The sequence below is a fragment of the Alosa alosa genome, chromosome 15 (assembly GCF_017589495.1).
Source record: "Alosa alosa isolate M-15738 ecotype Scorff River chromosome 15, AALO_Geno_1.1, whole genome shotgun sequence".
Taxonomy (NCBI): Eukaryota; Metazoa; Chordata; class Actinopteri; order Clupeiformes; family Clupeidae; genus Alosa; species Alosa alosa.
In genome coordinates, this window is record NC_063203.1 from 6,349,221 (window position 1) to 6,371,207 (window position 21,987).

General features: G+C 44.0%; 1 protein-coding gene across 1 annotated transcript in view; it reads left to right on the plus strand.

The window, feature by feature from the left end:
- zmp:0000001236 (mastermind-like protein 2) overlaps window positions 1-21,987 on the plus strand; it is a 29,214-nt gene that overhangs the window by 3,333 nt on the left and 3,894 nt on the right. The window contains exon 2 of the mRNA XM_048265381.1: window positions 17,575-18,900. Coding sequence (XP_048121338.1) covers window positions 17,575-18,900 — 1,326 coding nt within the window. The remainder of the gene's footprint in view (window positions 1-17,574; window positions 18,901-21,987) is intronic.

Sequence of the window (21,987 nt, forward strand, 5' to 3'; positions counted from 1 at the left end):
TATTTACACAGCACTAAGCAGGCCATGAAATTGTAATTGTCAGCCAGTGCCCAGGGACCAGCCTTTCTATGTGCACCAGAACACTGTGAGTATGTTCTTCATTTGGGCGTACTGACAGATCTGGGAACCAGGAGCCTTTGTGTCATCATCTCTCACAAGGCACTGAGCAAGCACTATTTGTCCTTCCTGAACCTCAAGCCAAAGATACAAGTAGCAACAGAGTTTTCTGCAGTTGATGTAAGTTTAATCCACAGGTTTGGTAGATGGATTAATCTACCCAATGTTAAGCTGTGCTTTTTTGTGCTACTACAATAAGGATGAGTGAACAGGGAAAAACAAAGGCGTCATTAATCTCTCAAGGCAAAGCATTGTGTTTTTATAATGCAGGCCCACGCATATAATACTGCTGGCATTTAATGTACATCACTGCACATGGGTCCGTAGAGGACGGGCAAGAAAAATGTTTTGTGATTGAAATACAGAGTAAGTTGGGGACAGGTTAATTAGCTTTAATTAGTACTCGTATAATTGTAATAATTACTGAATAATAACTAATAATAATTGGTGAAATAATTAGCAGTAGTCCATAGGAGAGCATGCTCAGCATCACATTTCTAAAATGTCATTTGATAACACTTTTTTGATAATAGCTGACCAGTGCTCAGGGAACAATGGCAATACGTAATATTCATTAGGAAGTTGAACATTTTACACAAAATCATATCCAGCAGCTGCTGTTGAGGGGAAGTTAAGGAAAAAGTGAATAGTTTCACATCCTACTGGCAGGACTGTGGTTTGTCAGCATGGTAGTTTGAAATAACTCCACATCAGTGAATTGACTACGCACAGTAGGGTATAACAGACAACCCCCACCCACACACACACACATACCTCAAAGAGCATACAACAAGACAAATTAAAATCTTGTCAGAAGTTCGGTTTCCAAAAACTCCACTGAAATGCACAGGCACACTGATAAAAATCAAAGGCATTCCTGACTTGTGTGTTGTGGAGCTAACAGCAGTGTCTTTGTGATACCCCCTCAGCCCCGCCACTCCCAAATCCCCCTGCACGCACTTCATGTTTTATTCACTGCCTGAGAGAGAGAGAGAGAGAGAGAGAGAGAAGGGGGGTTCTTGATATCTGAAGAAAGCTGAAATCACCCTGCTCACATACTGTCTACTCCAACCAGTGGCTTTTTTTTCCATGGGATAATATGACACTGTAGTGTTAGTGGGAACTTGTCAAGGCGTCTGGATGAGAGGAGTCCAGCTTCATTCCTCTCTGCTTGTTCAGCATGTGCTTTGGACTACAGCTCCAGTGGCAGCTTTAGACTGAGAACGCCTTGCATTGGCACCTCTAGTGACCTTGATTTTGTTCCAGTCAGTTCAGCCAGTGGGCTTATATAGTTTGTGGTATTCATCTAAACAAAGTCATAATGTCAGTCAGTCATTGTTTTTATTTGGTATGTTGCCAGTTTACCAGCATCTACCTACTGCCTCCCTGCCTCCTAAATTTCAACTGCTGCCAGTTTAAGTTCCAACAACACCCACATCATCTCTCAACTTTCACATGCAACAGACACTAAATAACAATTTTATGTAGAAATGTAGTTGAGAAATTCTCAGCTGCTGTATTTTTTCTTTCGGTATTTATCTTTAAATGTAATTTTACGGTGACCTCATAGTTGGTTATGGCCCTGGTTGGAGCTATGGAAATGAATGCAGAAATGTGGCATTGACCACAGCCGTGTAACATTCAAACAGGATGAAGTATGTGTGGGTGCGCAATATTGTACACACAATGTATGAGTTGAGAGATTGTCCTCAGAAATGACATAAAACTTAAGCAAACTTAAGCAAATCTAAAGGGTGTCCAAGAAAATAATATATATCAAATTGGGCCACACATTTAGCATGTGTTTACTGTCCTATTTGTAGACTAAGTGAATCCACACAGACTATGTGTAAGTAATAGAAGCAGACTTTAAGAAACGGAGAGCAGGGAGAGAGAGCAAACATTGTTGCCCAGCAAAAACTCAACTTATGTTACACTTGAGTAGGCTCGCCTGAAATTGGATTCTTGTGGGAACGTGCATCCTTAGGTTCTATACAGGTCTGCACATCACGCTTAGGCAGAGCAGGACCAAGAGACATGAACAATAAACTGATCCTGGATCTTTATGACATTTCCCCTAGTTCTTCCAGGTGTTTCAGGGAAAAGAGTTGTACACTCAGCATTTTTAAGAACTGGTTTGAGTTTCATGGGTGATTGCTAGTTACATGTTCCCACAGGTTGATTCCTTTCATGATGACTCAGACTAAATGGGTTTTGTTGTAACATGTGACCACTACCCACTGAACGCTTTTAAAGAATCTAGACACAAATTACATGATTGTTATGTTTAATTGCATGATTAGTATGTAAGGCAACTGTAGCAAACTGGAAGTGCCTCTACTGTGGAACTGTCTCTAAATGAAGACATTCATTTGTGGGATGTAGCCAATCGTAGTGCCTCATCTGAGCTTAACATGGTTGAGTGACAAGGGGGATCAAGACCTTCACTGAAAAGGCCTCCAACGTCAAGCCCCCTCCTCTCTCCCCCATACAAACACTTTCCTCCTCTGTCCTGTGACCCCATAGTACCAGGAAATTGGAGAGTGCACTCCTGAAGTCATTGACAACAAAAAAGAAGAATACTCTCACCAGAATATGTCAGATGAAAGGGGTGGGGGCGGCTCATTAGATCAGAGTTCAACGTTGTTTACGTTACAGCTCAGGATATTTCTCGCAGTCTGCAGCCAAACTGCCTGGTTTCCCAGGCTTTGCAGAATGTGCGCCATACTGAAAAGAAGCTCAATGCTCTTTTTTCACTTCCCCCCTCCCAACCCCTTTTTCTCTTCTTAGTGACTTGTTTTTCTCTCTCAATGTCTCTCTGTCCATCTGTACACTAGCCCAGCTCCACTGGTACTATGTGGTCTCTTGAAAAAATGCTAGCAACTAGTTCAGCAGTTGATGTAGTAAACCCTCATTCAGAGTTTATTTACCTTATCCACAATTTGGGACGATCTGACAAAAAGCAACATTGTAACTTGGGAGAATCCCTTGCCTTCTCATGCTGGATATACCTTATGAGTGGCCACTGGCATCAATCTGTGCCTACAGTGATGTGGGTTGGAGAAGTGGAGGGAAATGCTCTAATTGTTAGTAGTAGGAAGTGTATCAACAATATCTGCAGGTACCAGCCTAGACGTTTTAGAAGAGTTGTAGACTAGATGTAACATTGTTCAAGGGACACCAGGCAAGCCTGATGCTTTTTTTCTACGAAACTCCCCCTCGCTCGGTCTGAAGCTCTTTTCCTTTTCTTTGTGTCTTCCGTCAAGGGTTTTTGCTGCTTCTTCGCCTGCTCTGCCATTATACACACGTTTGCAACAATCTCTAGCGTTTCTTTAGCCTGCCTCTGTGCTGTAAACTGATCAGCACAGAGGCTGCTTCGGTCGGCGGGTAGGATACACTGAACTTGCAAGTGGGATATTCTTCCTACAGGCAGTAGGGGCGGGCGAGAGAGCCTTCATTCACTCCGTAATAAGTAATTTAACCATATACCGATTTACGAAGATGATTAATTAACACGAAAACGTTACCTGGTGTCCCTTTAAAGTACTTGCAGTGTAGCATTAATGTAGTCTTCTCAAGTCAGAAGAGTCACCAACCACAAACCCATCTCAGCTGTGGTCTTTGTCCTTGTCCATGATTTCCACAGACATAACCTGCCAAGCGAGCTGCAGCTGGGGAGTTTTATTGTGCCCGCATGACCCCTGCTCTGTTGCTGCTGTTCTTGCAGTTTAAGAGTGTGTGGAGGTGCTAATATACAGCTGTTTATGCTCAGTGAGGCATGTGAATGCTTGTTTCCTTCCAGGGTGTTATTTTCCATGTTTTGAGAGGGTCTATTAGTCCATGTCAGTTCCCTCAAGAAAAAGCTAGTTGATAGCTGTTCAGATTACACACTAACCTATCCCTATTGTCCAGCTTCTGGGTTGTTTTCAATAAATTGTGCCAAGTTGTGTTCCTGATACTGGGTGATCTGTTGAGTTGTGCGTCTGTCTGGCCATAATTGCCAAAAAGTCAACAACAACAATAACAGAAATGTCTGACTTGGAATGGAATGCTGACTCAAGGTCGTTTACTGTGGAAATGAAGTAGACATAACATGTTTGGCAACATAGCTATCCATTTTTCATACATTCCGAGTCTCCAGTAATCAATTTCTTCCCCACAACAAAGTTTGAAATGAATCCAGCGTGTTATCCAGTCATGGGAGAATGACCGGGCAGGATGTAGTAAGTTGTAAACAAGTGAGCTTTTCTCTGTCATGATGTGATATAGCTTCAACTGTAGAAAACTAGATTTAACCAAGAAGGCAGATCACTCTCAAGAAGAGATGTCAATCTGAGGAAAGCAGAGTGGTCGGCAGTATGCTGTCCTTTCCATACTATGAATGCTCAGGTTTGTTCCAACAGACTGAGCATACAGGAGTATACATACACACTCACACACAAACTCTTCTGAGTTTCTTTGGACTGCATAAGTCCACTTTATCCTAATGTTCTTAAGAGAGGAGCAGGAAATGTTGACAAACTCATTTTAATTTGCGGAGGGTCACTATTAGCCTGGCTGTGCCTATTGCTACCAGCTCAGTTCACTTGCCTGGGTTTATAGTGTAGGACTGCTGTTCTGACAGAAGACCAGTGGGGGTGGCTGAGTGAAGTGAAGTTTGTTTGAAATGTACTTATAGAGCAGGGACAGCAGTGATATAACTAGATGGAGCAAAAACAGTAGTAGGATTGATGCAGGGGAAAGAAGATTGTATCAAAGATATTGATACTTGCTCATAGGGTTTGGGAAAAGCCTAATATATCAACTTGCATTAGATAGATAGATATAGATAGATACTTTATTGATCCCCAGGGGAAATTCAAGATTGTTGACGGAGAAGTAGGAAGTATATCCCATATTGGGAGTGTCGCAGTGTGGTTAAAGGCTTGTCAAACTTAACCCAAAGTCTGTGCCCATTAGGAGGTAACGACTGGAAACAATCCCTGATGGAGTGGGGCCAGACATGCATTTGGTTTGCACTAAGCCACTAGCACAGGAACACCCAAGCACATGTGACCTACTGCTGCATAGGGCTGGCTGGCAGCGAAAGGCAGAGACGACTCCCTAGCATGACGTATGGAATGTTATTTTGAGTAAAAGAACGTTCAAGAGGACTACTTAAAATAACCTCAGTTTTTCTGAGTAGGTCTCGTAAAACATAAAAATAATTATATCACATCTTCTGCATTTATTTTTAAGAAACAGTTTGTGCGTTTAGACACAAATGTAACCTCCAAGTTGCTCTTGAAGGAGATGTAAGCAAATGGGCCCAAGTGTAAAAATACAAAATTTCAAAACTGTGTCTTTGACTTCTTGAGAATCTCAAGTTCAGATACAAAAGTCAATTGCAGCGCCACCTGTGGGCAAAATTTAATGTATCTTACATGTCAAAATCCTACATGTCGTCACAAAATATTGTCAATTGAAGCACCCATTTTTGCATTTACATCTTTCACATATTGGTGATATACCACAGTTATTAAGTTAGTAAGTAATGTGGTTCTGGTATGTTCCAATTGATATTGGGCAACAATTTCTTTTCTAGAGAACAGTCAGTAGGCAAATTGTCATGATCATCCAATCAGAATAAATGGAACTGTGGTTGCCCAGCAACATTGCTCAAAAAGTTGCCTCATGTATCATCACCTTAACATCACTACAATGTTGTAATCTTGGGTCACAACAGTTGGCAATTTATTCTGTGAAAGCTGCTTTCGGTCTCCAGGCTTTTGGGGGGCTACATGCCCACCAAGTCTCGCCCTCCTGTGGTTCCGTGTCCCAGGGATTGTCGTCGACCAAATATTTTGACAAAACCTGTATGACCATGCTGCATAGCGGCAGTCATAATAATATAACAACAGCAAAAATATAATTGGGGCTGCTGCTGAAAAGCATAGCAGTGGTTTGCAAGATGTGCTCTGGTCAGTGTATCAAAAGCAGCTGTCCAGGCTGATAAACCATCATGATTGCACAACGCTAGATCTGCCAAACAGTTGGAATAATTTGACGATGAATCAAAAATTCTGTGCTCCATGGCTCTGCAAAGGTCCTATTTCAGGCCAAGCAGTGAGTGTATGAGTGAGTGAAAGTGTGTGTGTGTGTTTTTGTCTGTGTGTGTGTGTGTGTGTGCACATGTGTGTTTCATGTTGTATGTTGTATAGACTCAGAAGCCATAGAGATTGGTGATGTCCTTGGGCAGATGCTGAATTGAGGTTCTTGAGTATATTCTCATTAGCTGCATCATTCTCACATTTTGTTGAATTGCACTGTAGCATGTGGTCTTTCATGACTGCTTCAGAGACAAGGTGGTCATGGGTGTTTCCGTGAGAAAGAATGAGTGAGCAGTAACATTCCTTTCTCACTCACACTCTGGCCAGCAGACCCTCGCTGCTGCACTCCTCTCTCTCCTCCCCTCGGCATGGCTCTCCTCTCCTCTCCTCTCCTCTCCTCTGCTTACTGTCACCCCACCCCCAGCTTCCTTCCTGTTCTTTTTTTAGAATCTATTGGATGTTATTCCCACATCCGGCAACAAAGAGAGGCTTGTGCAATATCCTAACAACATGGCCCTCCAATAGCAAAGCAACAGGGGCACTCATAAATATTTTCATTAAATAGCTCCTGGACCTCACTCTCTGTTTCTCCCCTCTTAACCCCTGCTGAGCTGTAGGTAACACACACTGGGCTGAAGCTGGAGGCTTCGAAGGCTAGGGCTATGTCAAAGCACAGTGGTTGACAGAGAAAATTGTGACATTCTTCATAAACCTTGTTTTTTCAGCATAAAAACATTTCCTATAAAACTTCTCAAGCTAACATTTGTTCTGTTAAGCTAAGGCTGTTGTAATGTTGTAACCACCATTATTTCAGCAACACATTTGTGTGTTGAGAAAGTACGAGGGATGTTTTATGAGTGCAGGTACAAATGAACAGTTAATTATTCGCTTGGTAATTACATGGGTTTGATTCTCAGGGGCACCTAGGCATGGCACTGATTAATATTAACATTCTGAACACAACTAGTTATACATTATCATGTCTGTTGCACAGTAAATGAGAGGTCTGTGTGTGTCAAAAGTACTAAGAGCTGAAATGGACATATAGCCTATATCATACGTAGAAAAAGCTGCTCACGCCGGGATAACCTGAAAACCACAACTCAACCTACTGGGCTGTTAACTGAAATCCAAGCCTCTTTTGCGGCATTAATGTGTTGTGGGCTATTACACAAACTCTCTCTGCTTCTAATGTGACTCCCAGAGCAGTGGAGCTGTAGGGAAGGTTGCCTGAACTCAGTCTATGTACTCAAGTCATGTTCTGCTTAAATGAAATGATGTCTTTGTTCATCAGCACTGGTCTTGTGAAAGAGAGAGCACTTGTTGGCTGTAGGGTCTGTATGCTGCAACCCATTCTGATAATGTCTGCACTGCTGTTTAATTCCTGCAGACAAAAATAATGCTTTAATTTGTACTCAGTGAAAGACATATTAAACGGGTAACAAAAAGCCACAGGATTTTCTGCGATTAAAATGTTGGTTGGCTTCTTTTGGTGAACAAACTGAGGCTGCCTGCTTGCTATCAGCTTTAGACTTTTATAAACCGTAGCAACCAGACCAGGCAATGGCAATTGACAGTTATCATACTAAACTTCATGGATCTTTTTGATTACCGATTTGATCTCTTAACTGGTTTAACAAAACTTAAGTGTCATGTCTTTGCAGTATAGTTTAATGTAGTTTAATCTTATTTCAGAGTGTGTGTGTGTGTGTGTGTGTGTGTGTGTGTGTGCATGTGCGTGTGTGTGTGTGTGCATGTGTGCTGGGGGTAGAGGGATTAAAACATTGGAAAAGTGAAGTTCTTCCATTCGGTGGGGGAGGGGACATGAGTGAGATCATATGATGGTGCTCTCTGCGCCCACTTCCTGCAGTTAGAGTGTTAACGCATGAGGCAATGTCAGAAGACAGATAACGTGAGTGAGGGGGGCAGTGTGAAAATAAGTCACTGAATACAAAGAGAGAGAGAGGAAAAGCAAGTCATAGTGACGGAGAATTAGTAAGTGTTTTGGCACTGCTTAGTGAAAGATTAAGTATTCCAAATGTACAAATTTGTTATGCTGATAAAAATCTTTGATACTGGATTGAGATAGGAGAAAGATGGAGAGAAACTGGCCATCTTGACTGATTTACACAAAGGCCCACGCACACATTGACAGTGTCACAGGCAGCTACATGCTCCAACAAGCCCTATGAGAGGTGTGCTGCAATGTTGAACTCTAAACCACCCTGAAGTCCTCCTCCAGCGACAGCAAATTCTGCACTGGGAGGCTGAAGCCGGCTAACTATTAGCACATGGACTGTGGGCATGCATGAGCTGTCCTGTACGATGTGAGGCTGTCCCTTTTATGGTCCGTGTATTTTGTAGTATAGTGACACTGATCACTTCCTTCTGATAGAGTAGTGTATCAGTAGATACATGAACTTGATCTCGTCGTGTGTTGCTCAGGGAGTTGGCTATCTGATGAACCATAGAGAGACACAAAGAAGTAATAGAGGTATAATGACAACAAAATAAACTAAACAATTTTCAGTGAAATGAACTGTGACACGGAATCCACTAAATGGTCTATATAATTGTATCATTAAAAAAACATTTAAACTCGTATTGCTAAACTCTCTGCTCAGTGCCTAGGGGGCCACTGTTTGTTAGGGTTGGACATTCCTTGTGCCATTACGTTCCCATGTTCTGGACTGTGCCTGCGCGCTGCCTCATTATGAAATCATGTTATAATGTGCTCTTTGTTATCCCCAGCCCTATCATGTTCAATTGGAGCCTAAAGAAATGCGGCGTATTGTGCGAGTTAGTGAATGCTTTTGAAGCCTGTCTAGAGTTTCATTGGTGATGCATGCTAAGGGAAAATGTGTGGGGCTTTGTTCAGTTCAGTCTGAGTTCTAACTAAAGGTGGGTACTAGTTCAGAATGGGACCATGTACTGGTAAAAGGTGCTGCTCTGACTGACAGGGCATTTCCTCTCTGTGCCCTTGTTTTTGCTCTGCAATAATTGAATCCACACTGACAGGAGTCTTTCTCTTTGTTATGTTAGAACTTGTTTCTTTGTTGTGGAGGTTTTAGGTGGGTTTCAGGTCGGTCAAACAGTAATGTTTTAAGCATGCCTTAACTCCTGGGGCCATTTTTTCCCATGGGAGATTAAAATGGAGACTGTGTTTGAATGGAATGTTTCAGCAAGTATGCAGCAGAGTGAGAGAGAGAGGCCCTATCGAAGCGCTGCGTTTACACACTCAAGACTGCAATTAATTGTCATTTACAGGATGTGTTTCATTTCCTCAAACGTAGAAGTCTTTGCTCCCTTGGTGGGAAAATTGCAGCTTGCCTCTTGTCAGAGGAGAAGTAAGTCAACAGCCTGTACATATTTTTCTTGCCATTCTGAACCTACTCAGCTGTGTCCTGACACGTCTAATCGTGTTTAGGATGTTACCCAGACAACCTATCACTTTGAAGTAAGCACTGGCAGCTTAACATTTTAACCTGCTTAGGAGAGCACACAAGACAAACCTGGAGCAAACAGCGCAGCTCTTACAAAAATAGTATTACTGTGCCTTCACTGTGAAAGAGTGAGAGCCCATCCTCTGAGCGTGCTGGAAGCAGAGGTGTTAAAAGACAAGACTGCGCAATAATCACTGGCTCTAATTAAAGCTGGCTGACTTTAGGTGAAGCTGCTAATGCCTTGGGACTCGCTGATGGTTTCCCTGTGCATTTAGATGTGTAGTCAGCGACATTACTCACACCAGCATACCGAGTCAGCGCTAGCCTGCTCAGCAGTGGCGTGGCCACTTTATGAATTTGCTGCCTTTGAATTTTTTTTATGTGTGGGAAAGGCTGGAGATATTCATGGCCGCATGCTTCAGAATACTCAGCACTCACACATGTAGGGGTATAGTCATCGCTGCTAGGAAGTGTTAGAGTGTGTTCAAATGGAGGTTTTAGAGAGTGAATTTGCACATTTTGTACATGTTTTGTACACATATGGGTATGAACTGTGTGAGTATGTGGTTGCCTTTGTGTGTGTGTGTGTGTGTGTGTGTGTGTGTGTGTGTGTGTGTGTGTGTGTGTGTGTGTGTGTGTCACATCTGCACATGTGAGAAGTTGCCAGATGCTGAAGATAGGGAAATGATGTGTGGGGGAGCGGGGAATAGCCCTGCATGCCATAGGGCTCTTCTTTGAAAACAGGAAGGCAATGTGTTCCCCTCTTATGGGCCTTTTCCGGTGCCAGAGTCCCAGGCAGGCTCAGGGTCTGGGAAAAGGCCCACAGGGTCATATGGAAATGGCCATGTATGGACATACATAGTCACTTTCTTTTTTAGAACTTCTTGTTTTCTTTTTGATAATGTGCAAGCAATAGTGGATTGAAGATCATCTCTTACAAGCTATTTATATACCAGACCCAAATGAAGCTGCTAAGTAATGACATGGCAAGTTAGGCCCAATATGTGTCACAGAGTAAAGGAGTGAACAATCTCCTATGCTTATTTCCAGTCCCTTCAAAGAGATCCAATCATGAAAGAACCAGGCAATCTGAGCCCCATTCATACCCAAAGCTTCACTGTAATTAGCGTAATATGCCAATTAAGTCAGGACTGCTTATAATGTGATATAATTAATTAATAATATATATTATTTTCCCTGTGTCAGTTTAACATTCAGAAACTTGGGCTATTAGAGGGCAGCCATAGGCCGTAGTGACCCCTGGTGGACTGTAGTGTGCCTGAATGAAGCAAATCTTCTGTTACCACTTACATATCAGATTACTTAAAATGCTATCTTAGAAATTATCAATCACAATTTTTTAGTCTTCACAAGGTAAGGGTCTCTTTAGGCATTTAACTTTTTCTTCTCTTTCTCTCTCTCTCTCTTTCTCTCTCTCTACCTAATTTCTCAAACATGTGATCCACATCTTTGTTTCTCTCTCTCAGCTGAGCACTGTTTCTGTGTTAGTGTCCCTGTTTGCACCTCTCCCTTTCTCTCCCTTTCCCTCTCTCTGTCTCGCTCCTCTCTAGCCATCTGTTGCTCTCTCCGGGGTTGGGAGCAGCTCAGAGAGCAGAGAGAGAACTTGAGTCACTATTGCCACTAAATGAAACCCTTTCAGAATGGGCAGGGGAGCCCTCATAAGCCTTTCTGCCTCTCCGACTGGTTGCATAGCATTTGCTCTGAACACCAAGATGGTGGGGTAGAGTGGGAGGTCTTTCACCCCCCCTTCCTCCTCCTCCTCCTCTCTTTTTCTGTTTCCTTCTTTTTCCTCTTTTAACATGGACAACCCATAGTGAGAGAGAGAGAGAGAGTGAGCAAGGGGGGAGATTAAGAGAGAGACATTAATAGAAAGACAGATGGAGATGGGAAAGGAGACAAGACAGAATGATCGAGCCAAGAAGACAGAGCAGCACAGCAGGAGGAGTACACGTAGAAACATTAACATGGACGACACAGAAAAAGATGGAGCGACAAACTTGCATACACTCAGAACGAACGAACGAAAGAAAGAAAGACATAATTCCAAGACACACACAAAGAAGGGAATCTATTGTAGCATTCTTTCTTTTGGAAAAAAGTTTCCATTCGTAACAATGAAATGAAACAGCACACCAGCCTTTGCCATGGGTGTGAGTGAGTTTGTGTGAGGAAAGCAGGAAGTGGTTGCTAAGTTAACCTGAGGAACACTACTCTTTTTGTATTCCTGCCATTGTGAGAGGGGGCAGATACCATGGGACTTCTGTTCCCTTTTGGCCCAGTTCACTTGTACTCCTTGTTATGTGGTATTTCAGAACCAGTAAAGGGGAGATTGGAGGGGGTCGGTTCATAAAAGACTGCCTTTGACAGTTGTCAGCTATAGTTTAGGCAGCAATATGCAGTCAGTTGAATAAATCTTGCAGCTCTATTGAGTTGTCAAACAACCACAATCAGAATATATCATTCAGGGTGTGGGATCATGGGATGCATTCTATAGACAAGGTGTGTAGAATATCCTTCCATGTATCTGTGTTAAGGTTATAGGGATATTTGTGGCATCGTCTTCTCTAAACGTCAAGGGCCACTAAATTGGATAATCAGTAATAACAGATTTACAAAAATGAAAAACAAAAAAACTTAAATAGCCATTAATCTTCTACACTTGAAAACATGGTATCATTTGGTATCCCGGTATCATCATAGTATTGCTTTGTATCAGCATAGTATTGCTATGTATCAGCATAGTGGGATCATTTCAATTTGAATGTCACTGTAATCCTCTCTGTAATTTGCACAGAGTATGTGACATGGTGTGAGTCCCATTCCTCCTCTTATTGATGCATCCCTATCTCCCAGAAATCATTAAAAGTCCTGAAGAAGGTCATCATATAATTTCAAATGTTCTCATCAGAGATGAGGAAAAAAGAGAGAGAGAAAGAGAGAGAGTGAAAAGAGAGAGAGAAAAGGAGAGAGAGAGAGAGAGCCACCCCACTCTGCAGTGCCCGCTGTCGCTCTGGCCTGCCAGTGTGTGTCTGTGTGAGAGGCTGTGACAGGAGGAGGCGAGGTGAGGTGAGGCGACAGCAGCGCTAGCCTGGGTGAGCTCCACCAGCACTGTGATGTGAGCTGAGGTGACACATGTCAGCGGAGGTTGACAGACATCACTTCATCTGCTCTAGCCTCGTCACTGGTGCCACAACATGGCCTGCCTCAGGGCCTAACCCAGACACTACACATGGCTCTGCTTTAGATACTGTATGTTGGAATAATGGCAGGAAACTGTGGTTCTTTATGGCTATCTTCTCAGTCATCCATGAATGTCCTTGGCTACTTATCTCTTTTCGAAATCTTTTTTTGTCTTCTGCTGCCTCCCACTGTTGTGAAATATTGAAACCTTTATTGCAACGCTTTGGTCACTACACAGCAGTTTTGAGTTTTGGCTAGACTTCTCAATTGGTTTTCTCGCCATATTAGTACTGTGCAGTCTCTTTCTTCAATCTCACAATCTAGAAGCAACATTGTGAAATGAACAGCTCAGTAGTTGCCAGTCTCCTGTTTTCTGACGTGTTGAGTGGACCTTGGCTTCTCGGCCTCTTGAAGCTCCTTGTGAACAAACCCGCTGCCTCTGCCAGGGTTTGGGTGGCGCTGTGAGCTGTCTGGCGCTAGTTCTAGCTTAGTTAGCTAAGTCCAGACAGCAGAGCCTGTGGATACAATGTAAATGTGAGGAAAGGCTGCTCTAATTGTTGGGCTTCGCCTGAACACGGATGTGCGGTAAACTCACATCTCTTCAAAGGCGCTCTCATCATCATGCTCCGCCATCTCCCGGGGGAGCTCCCGCCCAGCAACCTGCCTGCCTGCCTGCCTGCACCGCTCTCGCTCGGCGCTGATCCTCCCCTCCTGCTCTTTCTTCCTCCTCATCCTCCTCCTCCTCCTCTCCCTGGGGGCCTGGCATCAATCTAGTAATCCGTCAGGAAGTGTGCTGAGGCAAAGTGCTGAGCAGTGCAGAGTGAAGTGGTGGAGCCCACCTCTGCAGTGAGGAGGAGGAGGAGGAGGAGGAAGAGGAGGAGGAGGCCCGGCAGCACGTGCCCAGGCTAATCAGAGACCTACACACCATGGCTGGCCTTCTCTCTCTCTCTCTCTCTCTCTCTCTCTCTCTCCGGATCTTTCGCCCTCTCTCTCTCTTCCCATCCTCCCACCCTCTCTATCTCTCTCCCTCTTGTGGAGAGGACATAGAAAGCCAACCAGTGGGGCTTGAAGATAAAGCCTTTTCAAAAGGTGTTTCAGTGTCTTGCTGGCTCGTGAGGCTTAGAAGGAACCCTGACTTTTGTCTAGTTGTATATCCATCCTCCACTGTGTCTAACAGATTAATGAAGCTGTGACCTCAAATGTGTTTGTGTTCCGTGAACACAATGATGCAGGCAGTTTCCGTTGCTGTATTTGGTTTGCCAAGACTATTTCCATCCAAGACACAGCAGGCAATCTTATTATACACCTCAAAATAATCTTTGGGTGTACTGTTTCTCTAAAAGGAACAATGATGTCATCATCATCATCATCATCATCATCATCATATACCTTTTAATATGTAGCCTAATAGTTCAGTTATTCATGGTCACCATGAACCATGCGTCTAAGTAGTAAGGGATAACGGCCGCCGAGGTGTCCTGTTATACGGAATTAATGGATGAGGGCGAGGGGCCTCTGCCCGAGTCCATTAATTCCGTATATCTGGACACACCTCGAAGGCCGTTATCCCGCTTATCACCCGGTTGCCACTGTAAAGCAAAGGAAACATGCGGTTCCGTTTAAAAAGAAGCTCACTAGTTCAGCTTGTTGTACAACTTTCGTAGGCCCTATAACAGCGATAGCATGGACAGTTAGCTTGTTGATACAGTTGATTCCATTGTTGCGATTTGCGAAGCCTGCCTCCAGGCTCAACCGTCGTCCTACTATTGTTGTTATAGGCTAGTCACCATTCATAAGCATTGATATGGAACGGCGATTAAACTTTTTTTTACCAGATCTACTTCATAGGTGTCCCATTATTCAGAATTAAAAGCCACCCCGCCAGTCAATCAGAAAAGACTATTTCTGCTCTCCGGGTGATAAGCATTATTATTATTGTGTATTAACACTTGTACTAATGCAGTGGTGACTGCAGGTGTTCTATTTCCCCTGCAAACTTGACACTAGCTCCAAAAAGCTCCTGCTTTACTTTACACTAACGCCACAGTCACCACTGTCTTTTACAGATGGAACATGCCCTTTGGCAACAAGCACTTCTTATCACAAACACACACAATATCAATATAACTGTTTTGCATTATACAGTAGTTTGTTACACAGTATGTTACACTGAACATGGTAGAAATAATACACTGTAACAAAATCTATACTGTTACTGTACTCTAAACTGCTACCCAGCTCTCCCATTCTGCCTGTTAAGAGGGCAGATTGGTCAGGAGTCACTTTCAACATGATCCCAACTTTCTGGGCTCATTAAATCTTAATCAGAAAATCTATTTTTAGATCTCTTAGATTTGTCATGGGGATTTTAGGCAAATATAGAGAGCGCCACTGGCTTGCACCAGGAAAATGAATGAGTTTTTAAGACTTCCACCTCGACCCAATATGCTGTTCCTGAAAATACCATTTACATGCAAAGGCATACATTAGCATTCAATAAACATAACATCCGACCTCATCTGCAGTGTAGAAAAATTATATGTAATCTTGTGTCATTTTTGGGGTGTTAAGCTCATTTTGATTCTTGGCTTTGACATATCTGTTTTTATCTGCTTTAATATTTTAGATTTATTAATTCCGTTTTTTGAACACTACTTAATGCTAGGCCTCAGGATAAGGCTGTCTATTACTAAGTAAGTAGGCGATGAAAGAATAATGCTGTCACATAGAGACCTCGGGCATTTCTGTCACTCCTTTGAAATGCACTGGTGCTGTGCACTGGAAATCAGAAGCATTTTCCCCAAGCTGTAGCATACAGTTACTCATTCATTGGAGGGATCCCTGGTGACTGATCCTTTCCTGATATCATGTGGAGCTTACAGTTCTCATGAAGAGTCTGGTTACTTGGAATGGTCTGGTTCAGATTTGGATTGTAGGTGTTGTGGAATGTGGAAAACATGTGAGTAAAGGAGAGTAGCTTAGATGTGTGTTGGGTGTTCCACGCAAAAACAGCTGCTCTATCTGAAGCCTTAGGTTTCATTCACCCTAATCTGCCACCCTTAGAACACACAAACACACACTGCAGAAAGCCACATGTGCATACAAAGACCAGAAGGGAAATCACTAAAAGAAAAGTTCAGACATACCACCTCCTCCCAAGGATGCCTCCCGCTGTAACAGCTGGTGAGACTGGGCACTGGTGATTAGGGTCTTTGATGTTCAGGATGTCCTGTTCAGGGACTTAGCCTTTGTCAAGGTCATGATACTCCAAGTCACTTGGTACTGAAGTCCAGAACCTTGATGGGAGATGTCCAGTTTTAACCAACACATCAGAATGCCTCTGACCATATGTACAAACTGTGAGGCAGAGCTTAGTTGAGGCCTGAGATCAGTGGTGGACAGGTGGAGGTGTAGTGAAGAGCAGATCATGTGCACTCTAATGGTGGACAGGTGGAGGTGTAGAGATGAGCAGGTCATGTGCACTCTAATGGTGGACAGGTGGAGGTGTAGAAAAGAGCAGGTCATGTGCACTCTAATGGTGGACAGGTGGAGGTGTAGAGAAGAGCAGATCATGTGCACTCTAATGGTGGACAGGTGGAGGTGTAGAGAAGAACAGGTCATGTGCACTCTAATGGTGGATGAATCCTTGAACCAACATGCTACTCACTCACTCCTCTTGGTCAGAAAACAATGGAAGCTCCACTGATAGCTAAGGTTGCATTTGAAGGGTCACATACCAGTAAACAAGAACAGGAGTTCATGGCATACTCAGTCTACTGAAGGCAGCAGGACTCCAAGACTAGCTAAAAAAAAGGAGAGGGCGGAGGAAGGCAGCAGTCAATCCCTGCCCTTTGAGGATGACTACTACTTTCACTTCACTTTCAAAGCCAGACACGCTCAGGGATACCATTGCACATAATGAGGGACAGGGCTTTTGATTTGTATCCCTCCTGCATTACATTTTGCTGTGTATGCCAACCAGGGCCTCATATGTTCACTTGTTTCCTGTCAGCTAATTTTCATATTGGCATGCTTATTTCCTGGCCTAATTATATCAAGAGATGAAGAAGACAATGAATGAATGAATTTAATGAAATTGAATCCCCTCTCACACATAATAAGCAGAATGAAACACACGCGCACACACACACACACACACACACACACACACACACACACACACGCACAAAGAAAGCACTGCTATTTTTACTCTGTGACTACAGAGGGAATATTATTGATGTGGAAAGCACGAAAAGCTTTCTTTGTTCTATCTCTATGATTGCTATACAAATTTCCTCAGCTAATGACAGGACTTTCAGACCCCCATGTACTCACTGTCTCAGCGGGCATGTATGGTGTAGACTTGCTAATTGCTGGACAAGGGGTTTGGTGCCAACCACCTCTGTCATGCTGCCAAAATGGGTAATGAATGTGCTATGAGTTACTCTGATGATTTGATACAGTTTTTTTGTCACTGCTGATGAAAAATACATGAAATAAGAGGTGATTTTCTGAGATGTTCTAGGCCACGTGCCTTACTGTCCCTTCAGGCACATTTCAGCATAGACTGGCTATTGATCTTTGTTCAAAGAAAGTACAAGGAGGCATTCTTTCAGTATTTTGTCCTCTGTGACTTACTTTAGTGTGCAAACCATACTGTACACATAATGTGTTGTTTCATATTTGGATGAATTCTAATTTTGTCATCTTTTTTGTTGCCTTAGGTCCATGGGTCATTGAGAAGAAAGATTGAAGGACACCCTTCTGGTTTTAAGAAAAATGGCGTATCTTGTGGGACTTCCGGAGGGGACTTCAAACGCCTCCGTGTGGATCCAGGAAGTCTTCAGGCTGGGCCCTGTGCTCTTGGGCCCAGCAGGGGTCAGAATAATCACCCAGGCTCAGCCTCCATGGGCCACCACGCTCTGCACTCCCTGATGCCCCACAGCTTGGGCAGCGACCTCTTCAACAAAACCCTCAGGGAGATGAAGAAGGAGTGTGTGGAGGTGCAGACCTGTGGCCAGGCCTCAGCAGACGTTAGCATGATTGGCTTCGACTTCCATGATGAAGGGGGAGGCCAGATCGACCCTGAGCTCCAGGAGCTCTTTGACGAGCTGACCAAATCCGTGCCCTCCTTGAATGACCTGGAGTTTGAGAAGATCCTCAAGCATGATGACACCTTTAATCTGGAGTTGGGGCGTCCCAGCTCAGCAGGTTCGACCAATCCTTGTCCCCTCTTAGATAAACCAATCAAGACAGAGTACTCGCCCGACTTTGGCCAGGTGTCTAAGGGCTCCCCACAGCTCAGGCCTGCCTCAGCTGGCCCATCGTTCTCCATGGACGGTTCGGTACAGATAAGTCATGGTCATACATCTCAGGGCTCTGCTGGCCTCTCCAGAACCATAGCGGGCTGGCCAGAGCTCTCTCATGCTGAGCAGCTCAAACAGATGGCAGCAAACCAGCTGCAGCCCAGTGTCCTGCTCCACCACCCCCAGCAAGGGCACCCGCATCAGAACCACCAGGCCAGCTGGTCCCTGGGCCTGGGCCCTCACTCTGCAGGGGGCTTCCCCTCTGGAGATAAACTACCTGGGGTCTCCACAATGTGCTCCACACAGCACAACAGCCCTCTCGGCATCAAGCAGAACAAGGGCAGAAATAACTGCCTCTTCAAGCGCAATGGATTCAACAATTCTAACTATACAGACCTCAAGGTCCTCAACAGCAAGCCCATGCTGCAGTTCACTCCTAAGGCTGGAACCTCTATTGGGCAACAGGGCTCCCTCATGTCTTTGCCTCAGGGTAAGGCCACCTCACAACAACAACAACAAAAACAACAACAACAGCAGCAGCAGCAGCAGCAGCAGCAGCAGGAGCAACAAGCAAACAAAAACCACAGTCAGCACCAGAACCAGGCCCATAGCGGACTTCATTTCCAGAACCAGCAGGTACCCACGGCTGGATCACAGTGCCTCCTGACCAAAGGAATGCCTCCGAGATCGTGTCTCAACCAGCACGGGCCGGGGATGCATCTCAAAATGAGTCAGCAACAAGCGGTAAAACTGATTTTGAATTTAAAGATGCAGTTAAGCGGTTTTGTCTAACTTCATGAGATAACTAGCTAAGATCCCACCAACAATTGCACAGTTGGCACTGATGAAAGCAAGCTAATTCTCTGACTGATGTTTTTCAGGTGATATAGACATGAATCTAGTATCAAGTATTGTTATGTTATACTAATGTGGAAATCAGACCTTGATAGTAGTGATTAGTATCAATAGAACAGACAGTCAGATATGAGAGAGGCCAGCATCACTCACTTTCTATACCCAACCTCTTTCTGTCTTGCTCTCTCTTGGTGTCTGTTTTGGCCCAAAGCCCTTTGTGAGCTGAGTTTCCGCTCTGAAAAACAGCCCTTCGCCCTTGTTCTTGTGAGAATATTGTTGATGTGCTCACAGTAGCTAGAGTCTTGAATATGTTTCCCTTGGAGCCATCTGACAGCAGCCCTGGTTTGTGGCAGTGTGGCAGATTAACATGCAAGACCTTTAATTTCTCCACTTGTCACAGCCATTCTCCATCAGCACATAGACGTGCGCAGCGGGATTTGTTAATTGGAGTCTGTTAGCTGCAAGGAACAAGTTGTGGAATATGACGGTAATCTGCTTAGCTTGGTGCCAGAAGTGTAACGGCTGATTTGTCATGATCGGGGAGATGAATGTCCACCTTTCTGCACAAAACCCACTTTTGTACAGAAGTGATAATGGGCAACCACGCAAGTTGAGCCATCTGGAATGTGCTTCAAAATGAGATGAGGAGAGCGATTGTTCTGTCTTAGAACAGCCAGGAATTCAGCCCGTTCCCAATGCAAGAGTTAGCTCTGGTCCCGACATCATGTCATCAGGCAAAAAAAGGCATCTCCCTTCACCTCCTCCCACAGTGAAGTGGATTAGTGATGCTATGGAAATAAAGATCCTTCATTGCAGACACAATCTCCCTTGGAGTGGCAATTAGCTCCAATGTATTTCCTCCCAATGGGAGATACTTAGAGAGATGGCTCTGAAAGAGCACGAACTGCCTGGATCTCTTTATACACTGCTACCATTTCCCCATGACACCTTTTAAAACACAGCACTTTTCTCCTGTGATTGATTTTAATGGCCATGTTGTAGATATCTATAGGGTTTCCACAAATAGGCTAAAATCACTAATGATGACCATGTGGTCATAAGATCATGTGGGGTCTTAAAATTGACCATTAGGTGAATTCTGGAACCTTTATATGGGTGAATGATGAAAATGTGTACAGGTAATGCAAGTGGTTTGAATATTTTAAAGAATATTGATTTCAACCCAATAAGTCATACAGGATACAATTTAGGGTTTATATTTTGGTAAACCAAATGAAAGCAAACACAAATATACATGTATTGTTCTTCCAGTGTGAGGAGGAATGAAGAGTGTGGCAGGCAGGCTGTGGGGAGATTGTGTGGGAGGAAGTGTGGCTGTGGCTGAGATGGTGGTGGTGGCTGGCGGGAGTGGTTGAGCGTGGGGGTAAAGGGGATGGGAATGACAGGTTGTAGCTGGTTGGCGCTGTGAAGGGAATGCTTGTTTTCTGGGAAAGAGCTTTGGGGCCAAATCCAGATGCCGAGGCCCATCCCTTGGGACTGCAGCCGGAGGGAAAGCCAGGAGTGTGAGAGCCGGGAGTGCACACTGCCACAGAGAAGGAGAGTGCATGTGGAACAATACAGACTGGGTGTGCTTTCTGTGTGTGTCTGTGTCTGTGCGTTTGTGTGTGTGTGTGTGTGTGTGTGTGTGTGTGTGTGTGTGTTTGTGTGTGTGTCTGTGTGTGTGTGTGTGTCTGTGTGTGTGTGTGTCTGTGTGTCTGTGTGTGTGTGTGTGTGTGTGTGTGTGTGTGTGTGTACAACAGAAAAAAAAACATATGAGTTTAGGTCTATGTGAAAGAGGCAATGGTAGCAAGTTATAATAGAGAAACGTGAGAATGAGTGTGAGAGACTCTATATGTGTGTGTGTGTGTGTGTGTGGGAGAGAGAGGGGGAGGTGGAGGCAGACAGTGAGTGAGCGAGAGGCCCTGGATGTGTGTCAGCTGGCCATAATGTTCTGGGCCAAGAGCATTCTTCACACACGGCTCCTTTATGGACTCCATGGCCACATGTGGGATTCATTTAAAGTAGAGAGGGAGGAAAAAAGAAAGATGGGAAATGGCTTCATGACACATCAGGATGACAAAGAGAGGATTACGCAGACGTACATGTTAACAGAGCTCTTGTTTGAAAGCCTCACTCATGCCCAGTCTCCACAGAGGGGAGGGCTTGGCTGGGTGTAATATGAGGATGGACGGGCTTTGTGGTCAGATTTTCTGAGAACCTCCATGATTTCTCACGGTGCTGCTAATTGGCTGGAGTACAATGGAGTGAATAGACTTATGGCTTTTCAGCTTTGTGAAAATGAACAGTACATTTTGTTGACAACAGTTGGAGTTATGTGGCCCAGTGGCCTGTATTTTATCTGCATCTGTATTTCTTTCTTGTTTATTGGCTTGCATATGTTAGGATTGACAGAAATCATATTTTACAATACATTCAGTGTCATCTGTTTCTGTAGAACTATTAATAACAGAACTTGAGGTCTGAACCCTGTATAGTAAGCAGAAAGGCAACAGTGGCAACGTCCTTTTAGCAGGGTGAAATCTTGGGAAGAAATAAAATAAGCAACAAGTAACTTCAAATAAGAATCTGGAATTACTGTAACCTTTCTTTTCTAGATGATGGCAACCTCAACTTGATGAAATCTGAAAGGCATTTTCATTTCCCCCTGCTCTCACACTGAGCCGTCAAAGTTTTGAATTCTTCCTGTGATGTGATGTGATGTGATGTGTGTGTGTGTGTGTGTGTGTGTGTGTGTGTGTGTGTGTGTGTGTGTGTTTACTTGGGTAGGGCAGTGGGAAAAGTTAGAAAAGTGGGGAGGGAGTTTGCTCTCTCTGTGTTTCCCTTCTGGGACCTCTAGAGCAAGTCTGCGGAGAATGGAGCTCTTCTCAGTGTCTATGAATAATGTAGTGCTCCACCGCCAGATCCATTTTGCCCTGGGAAATGTTTTGAGTCAACATGCTGATGGAAGTTGCTTAC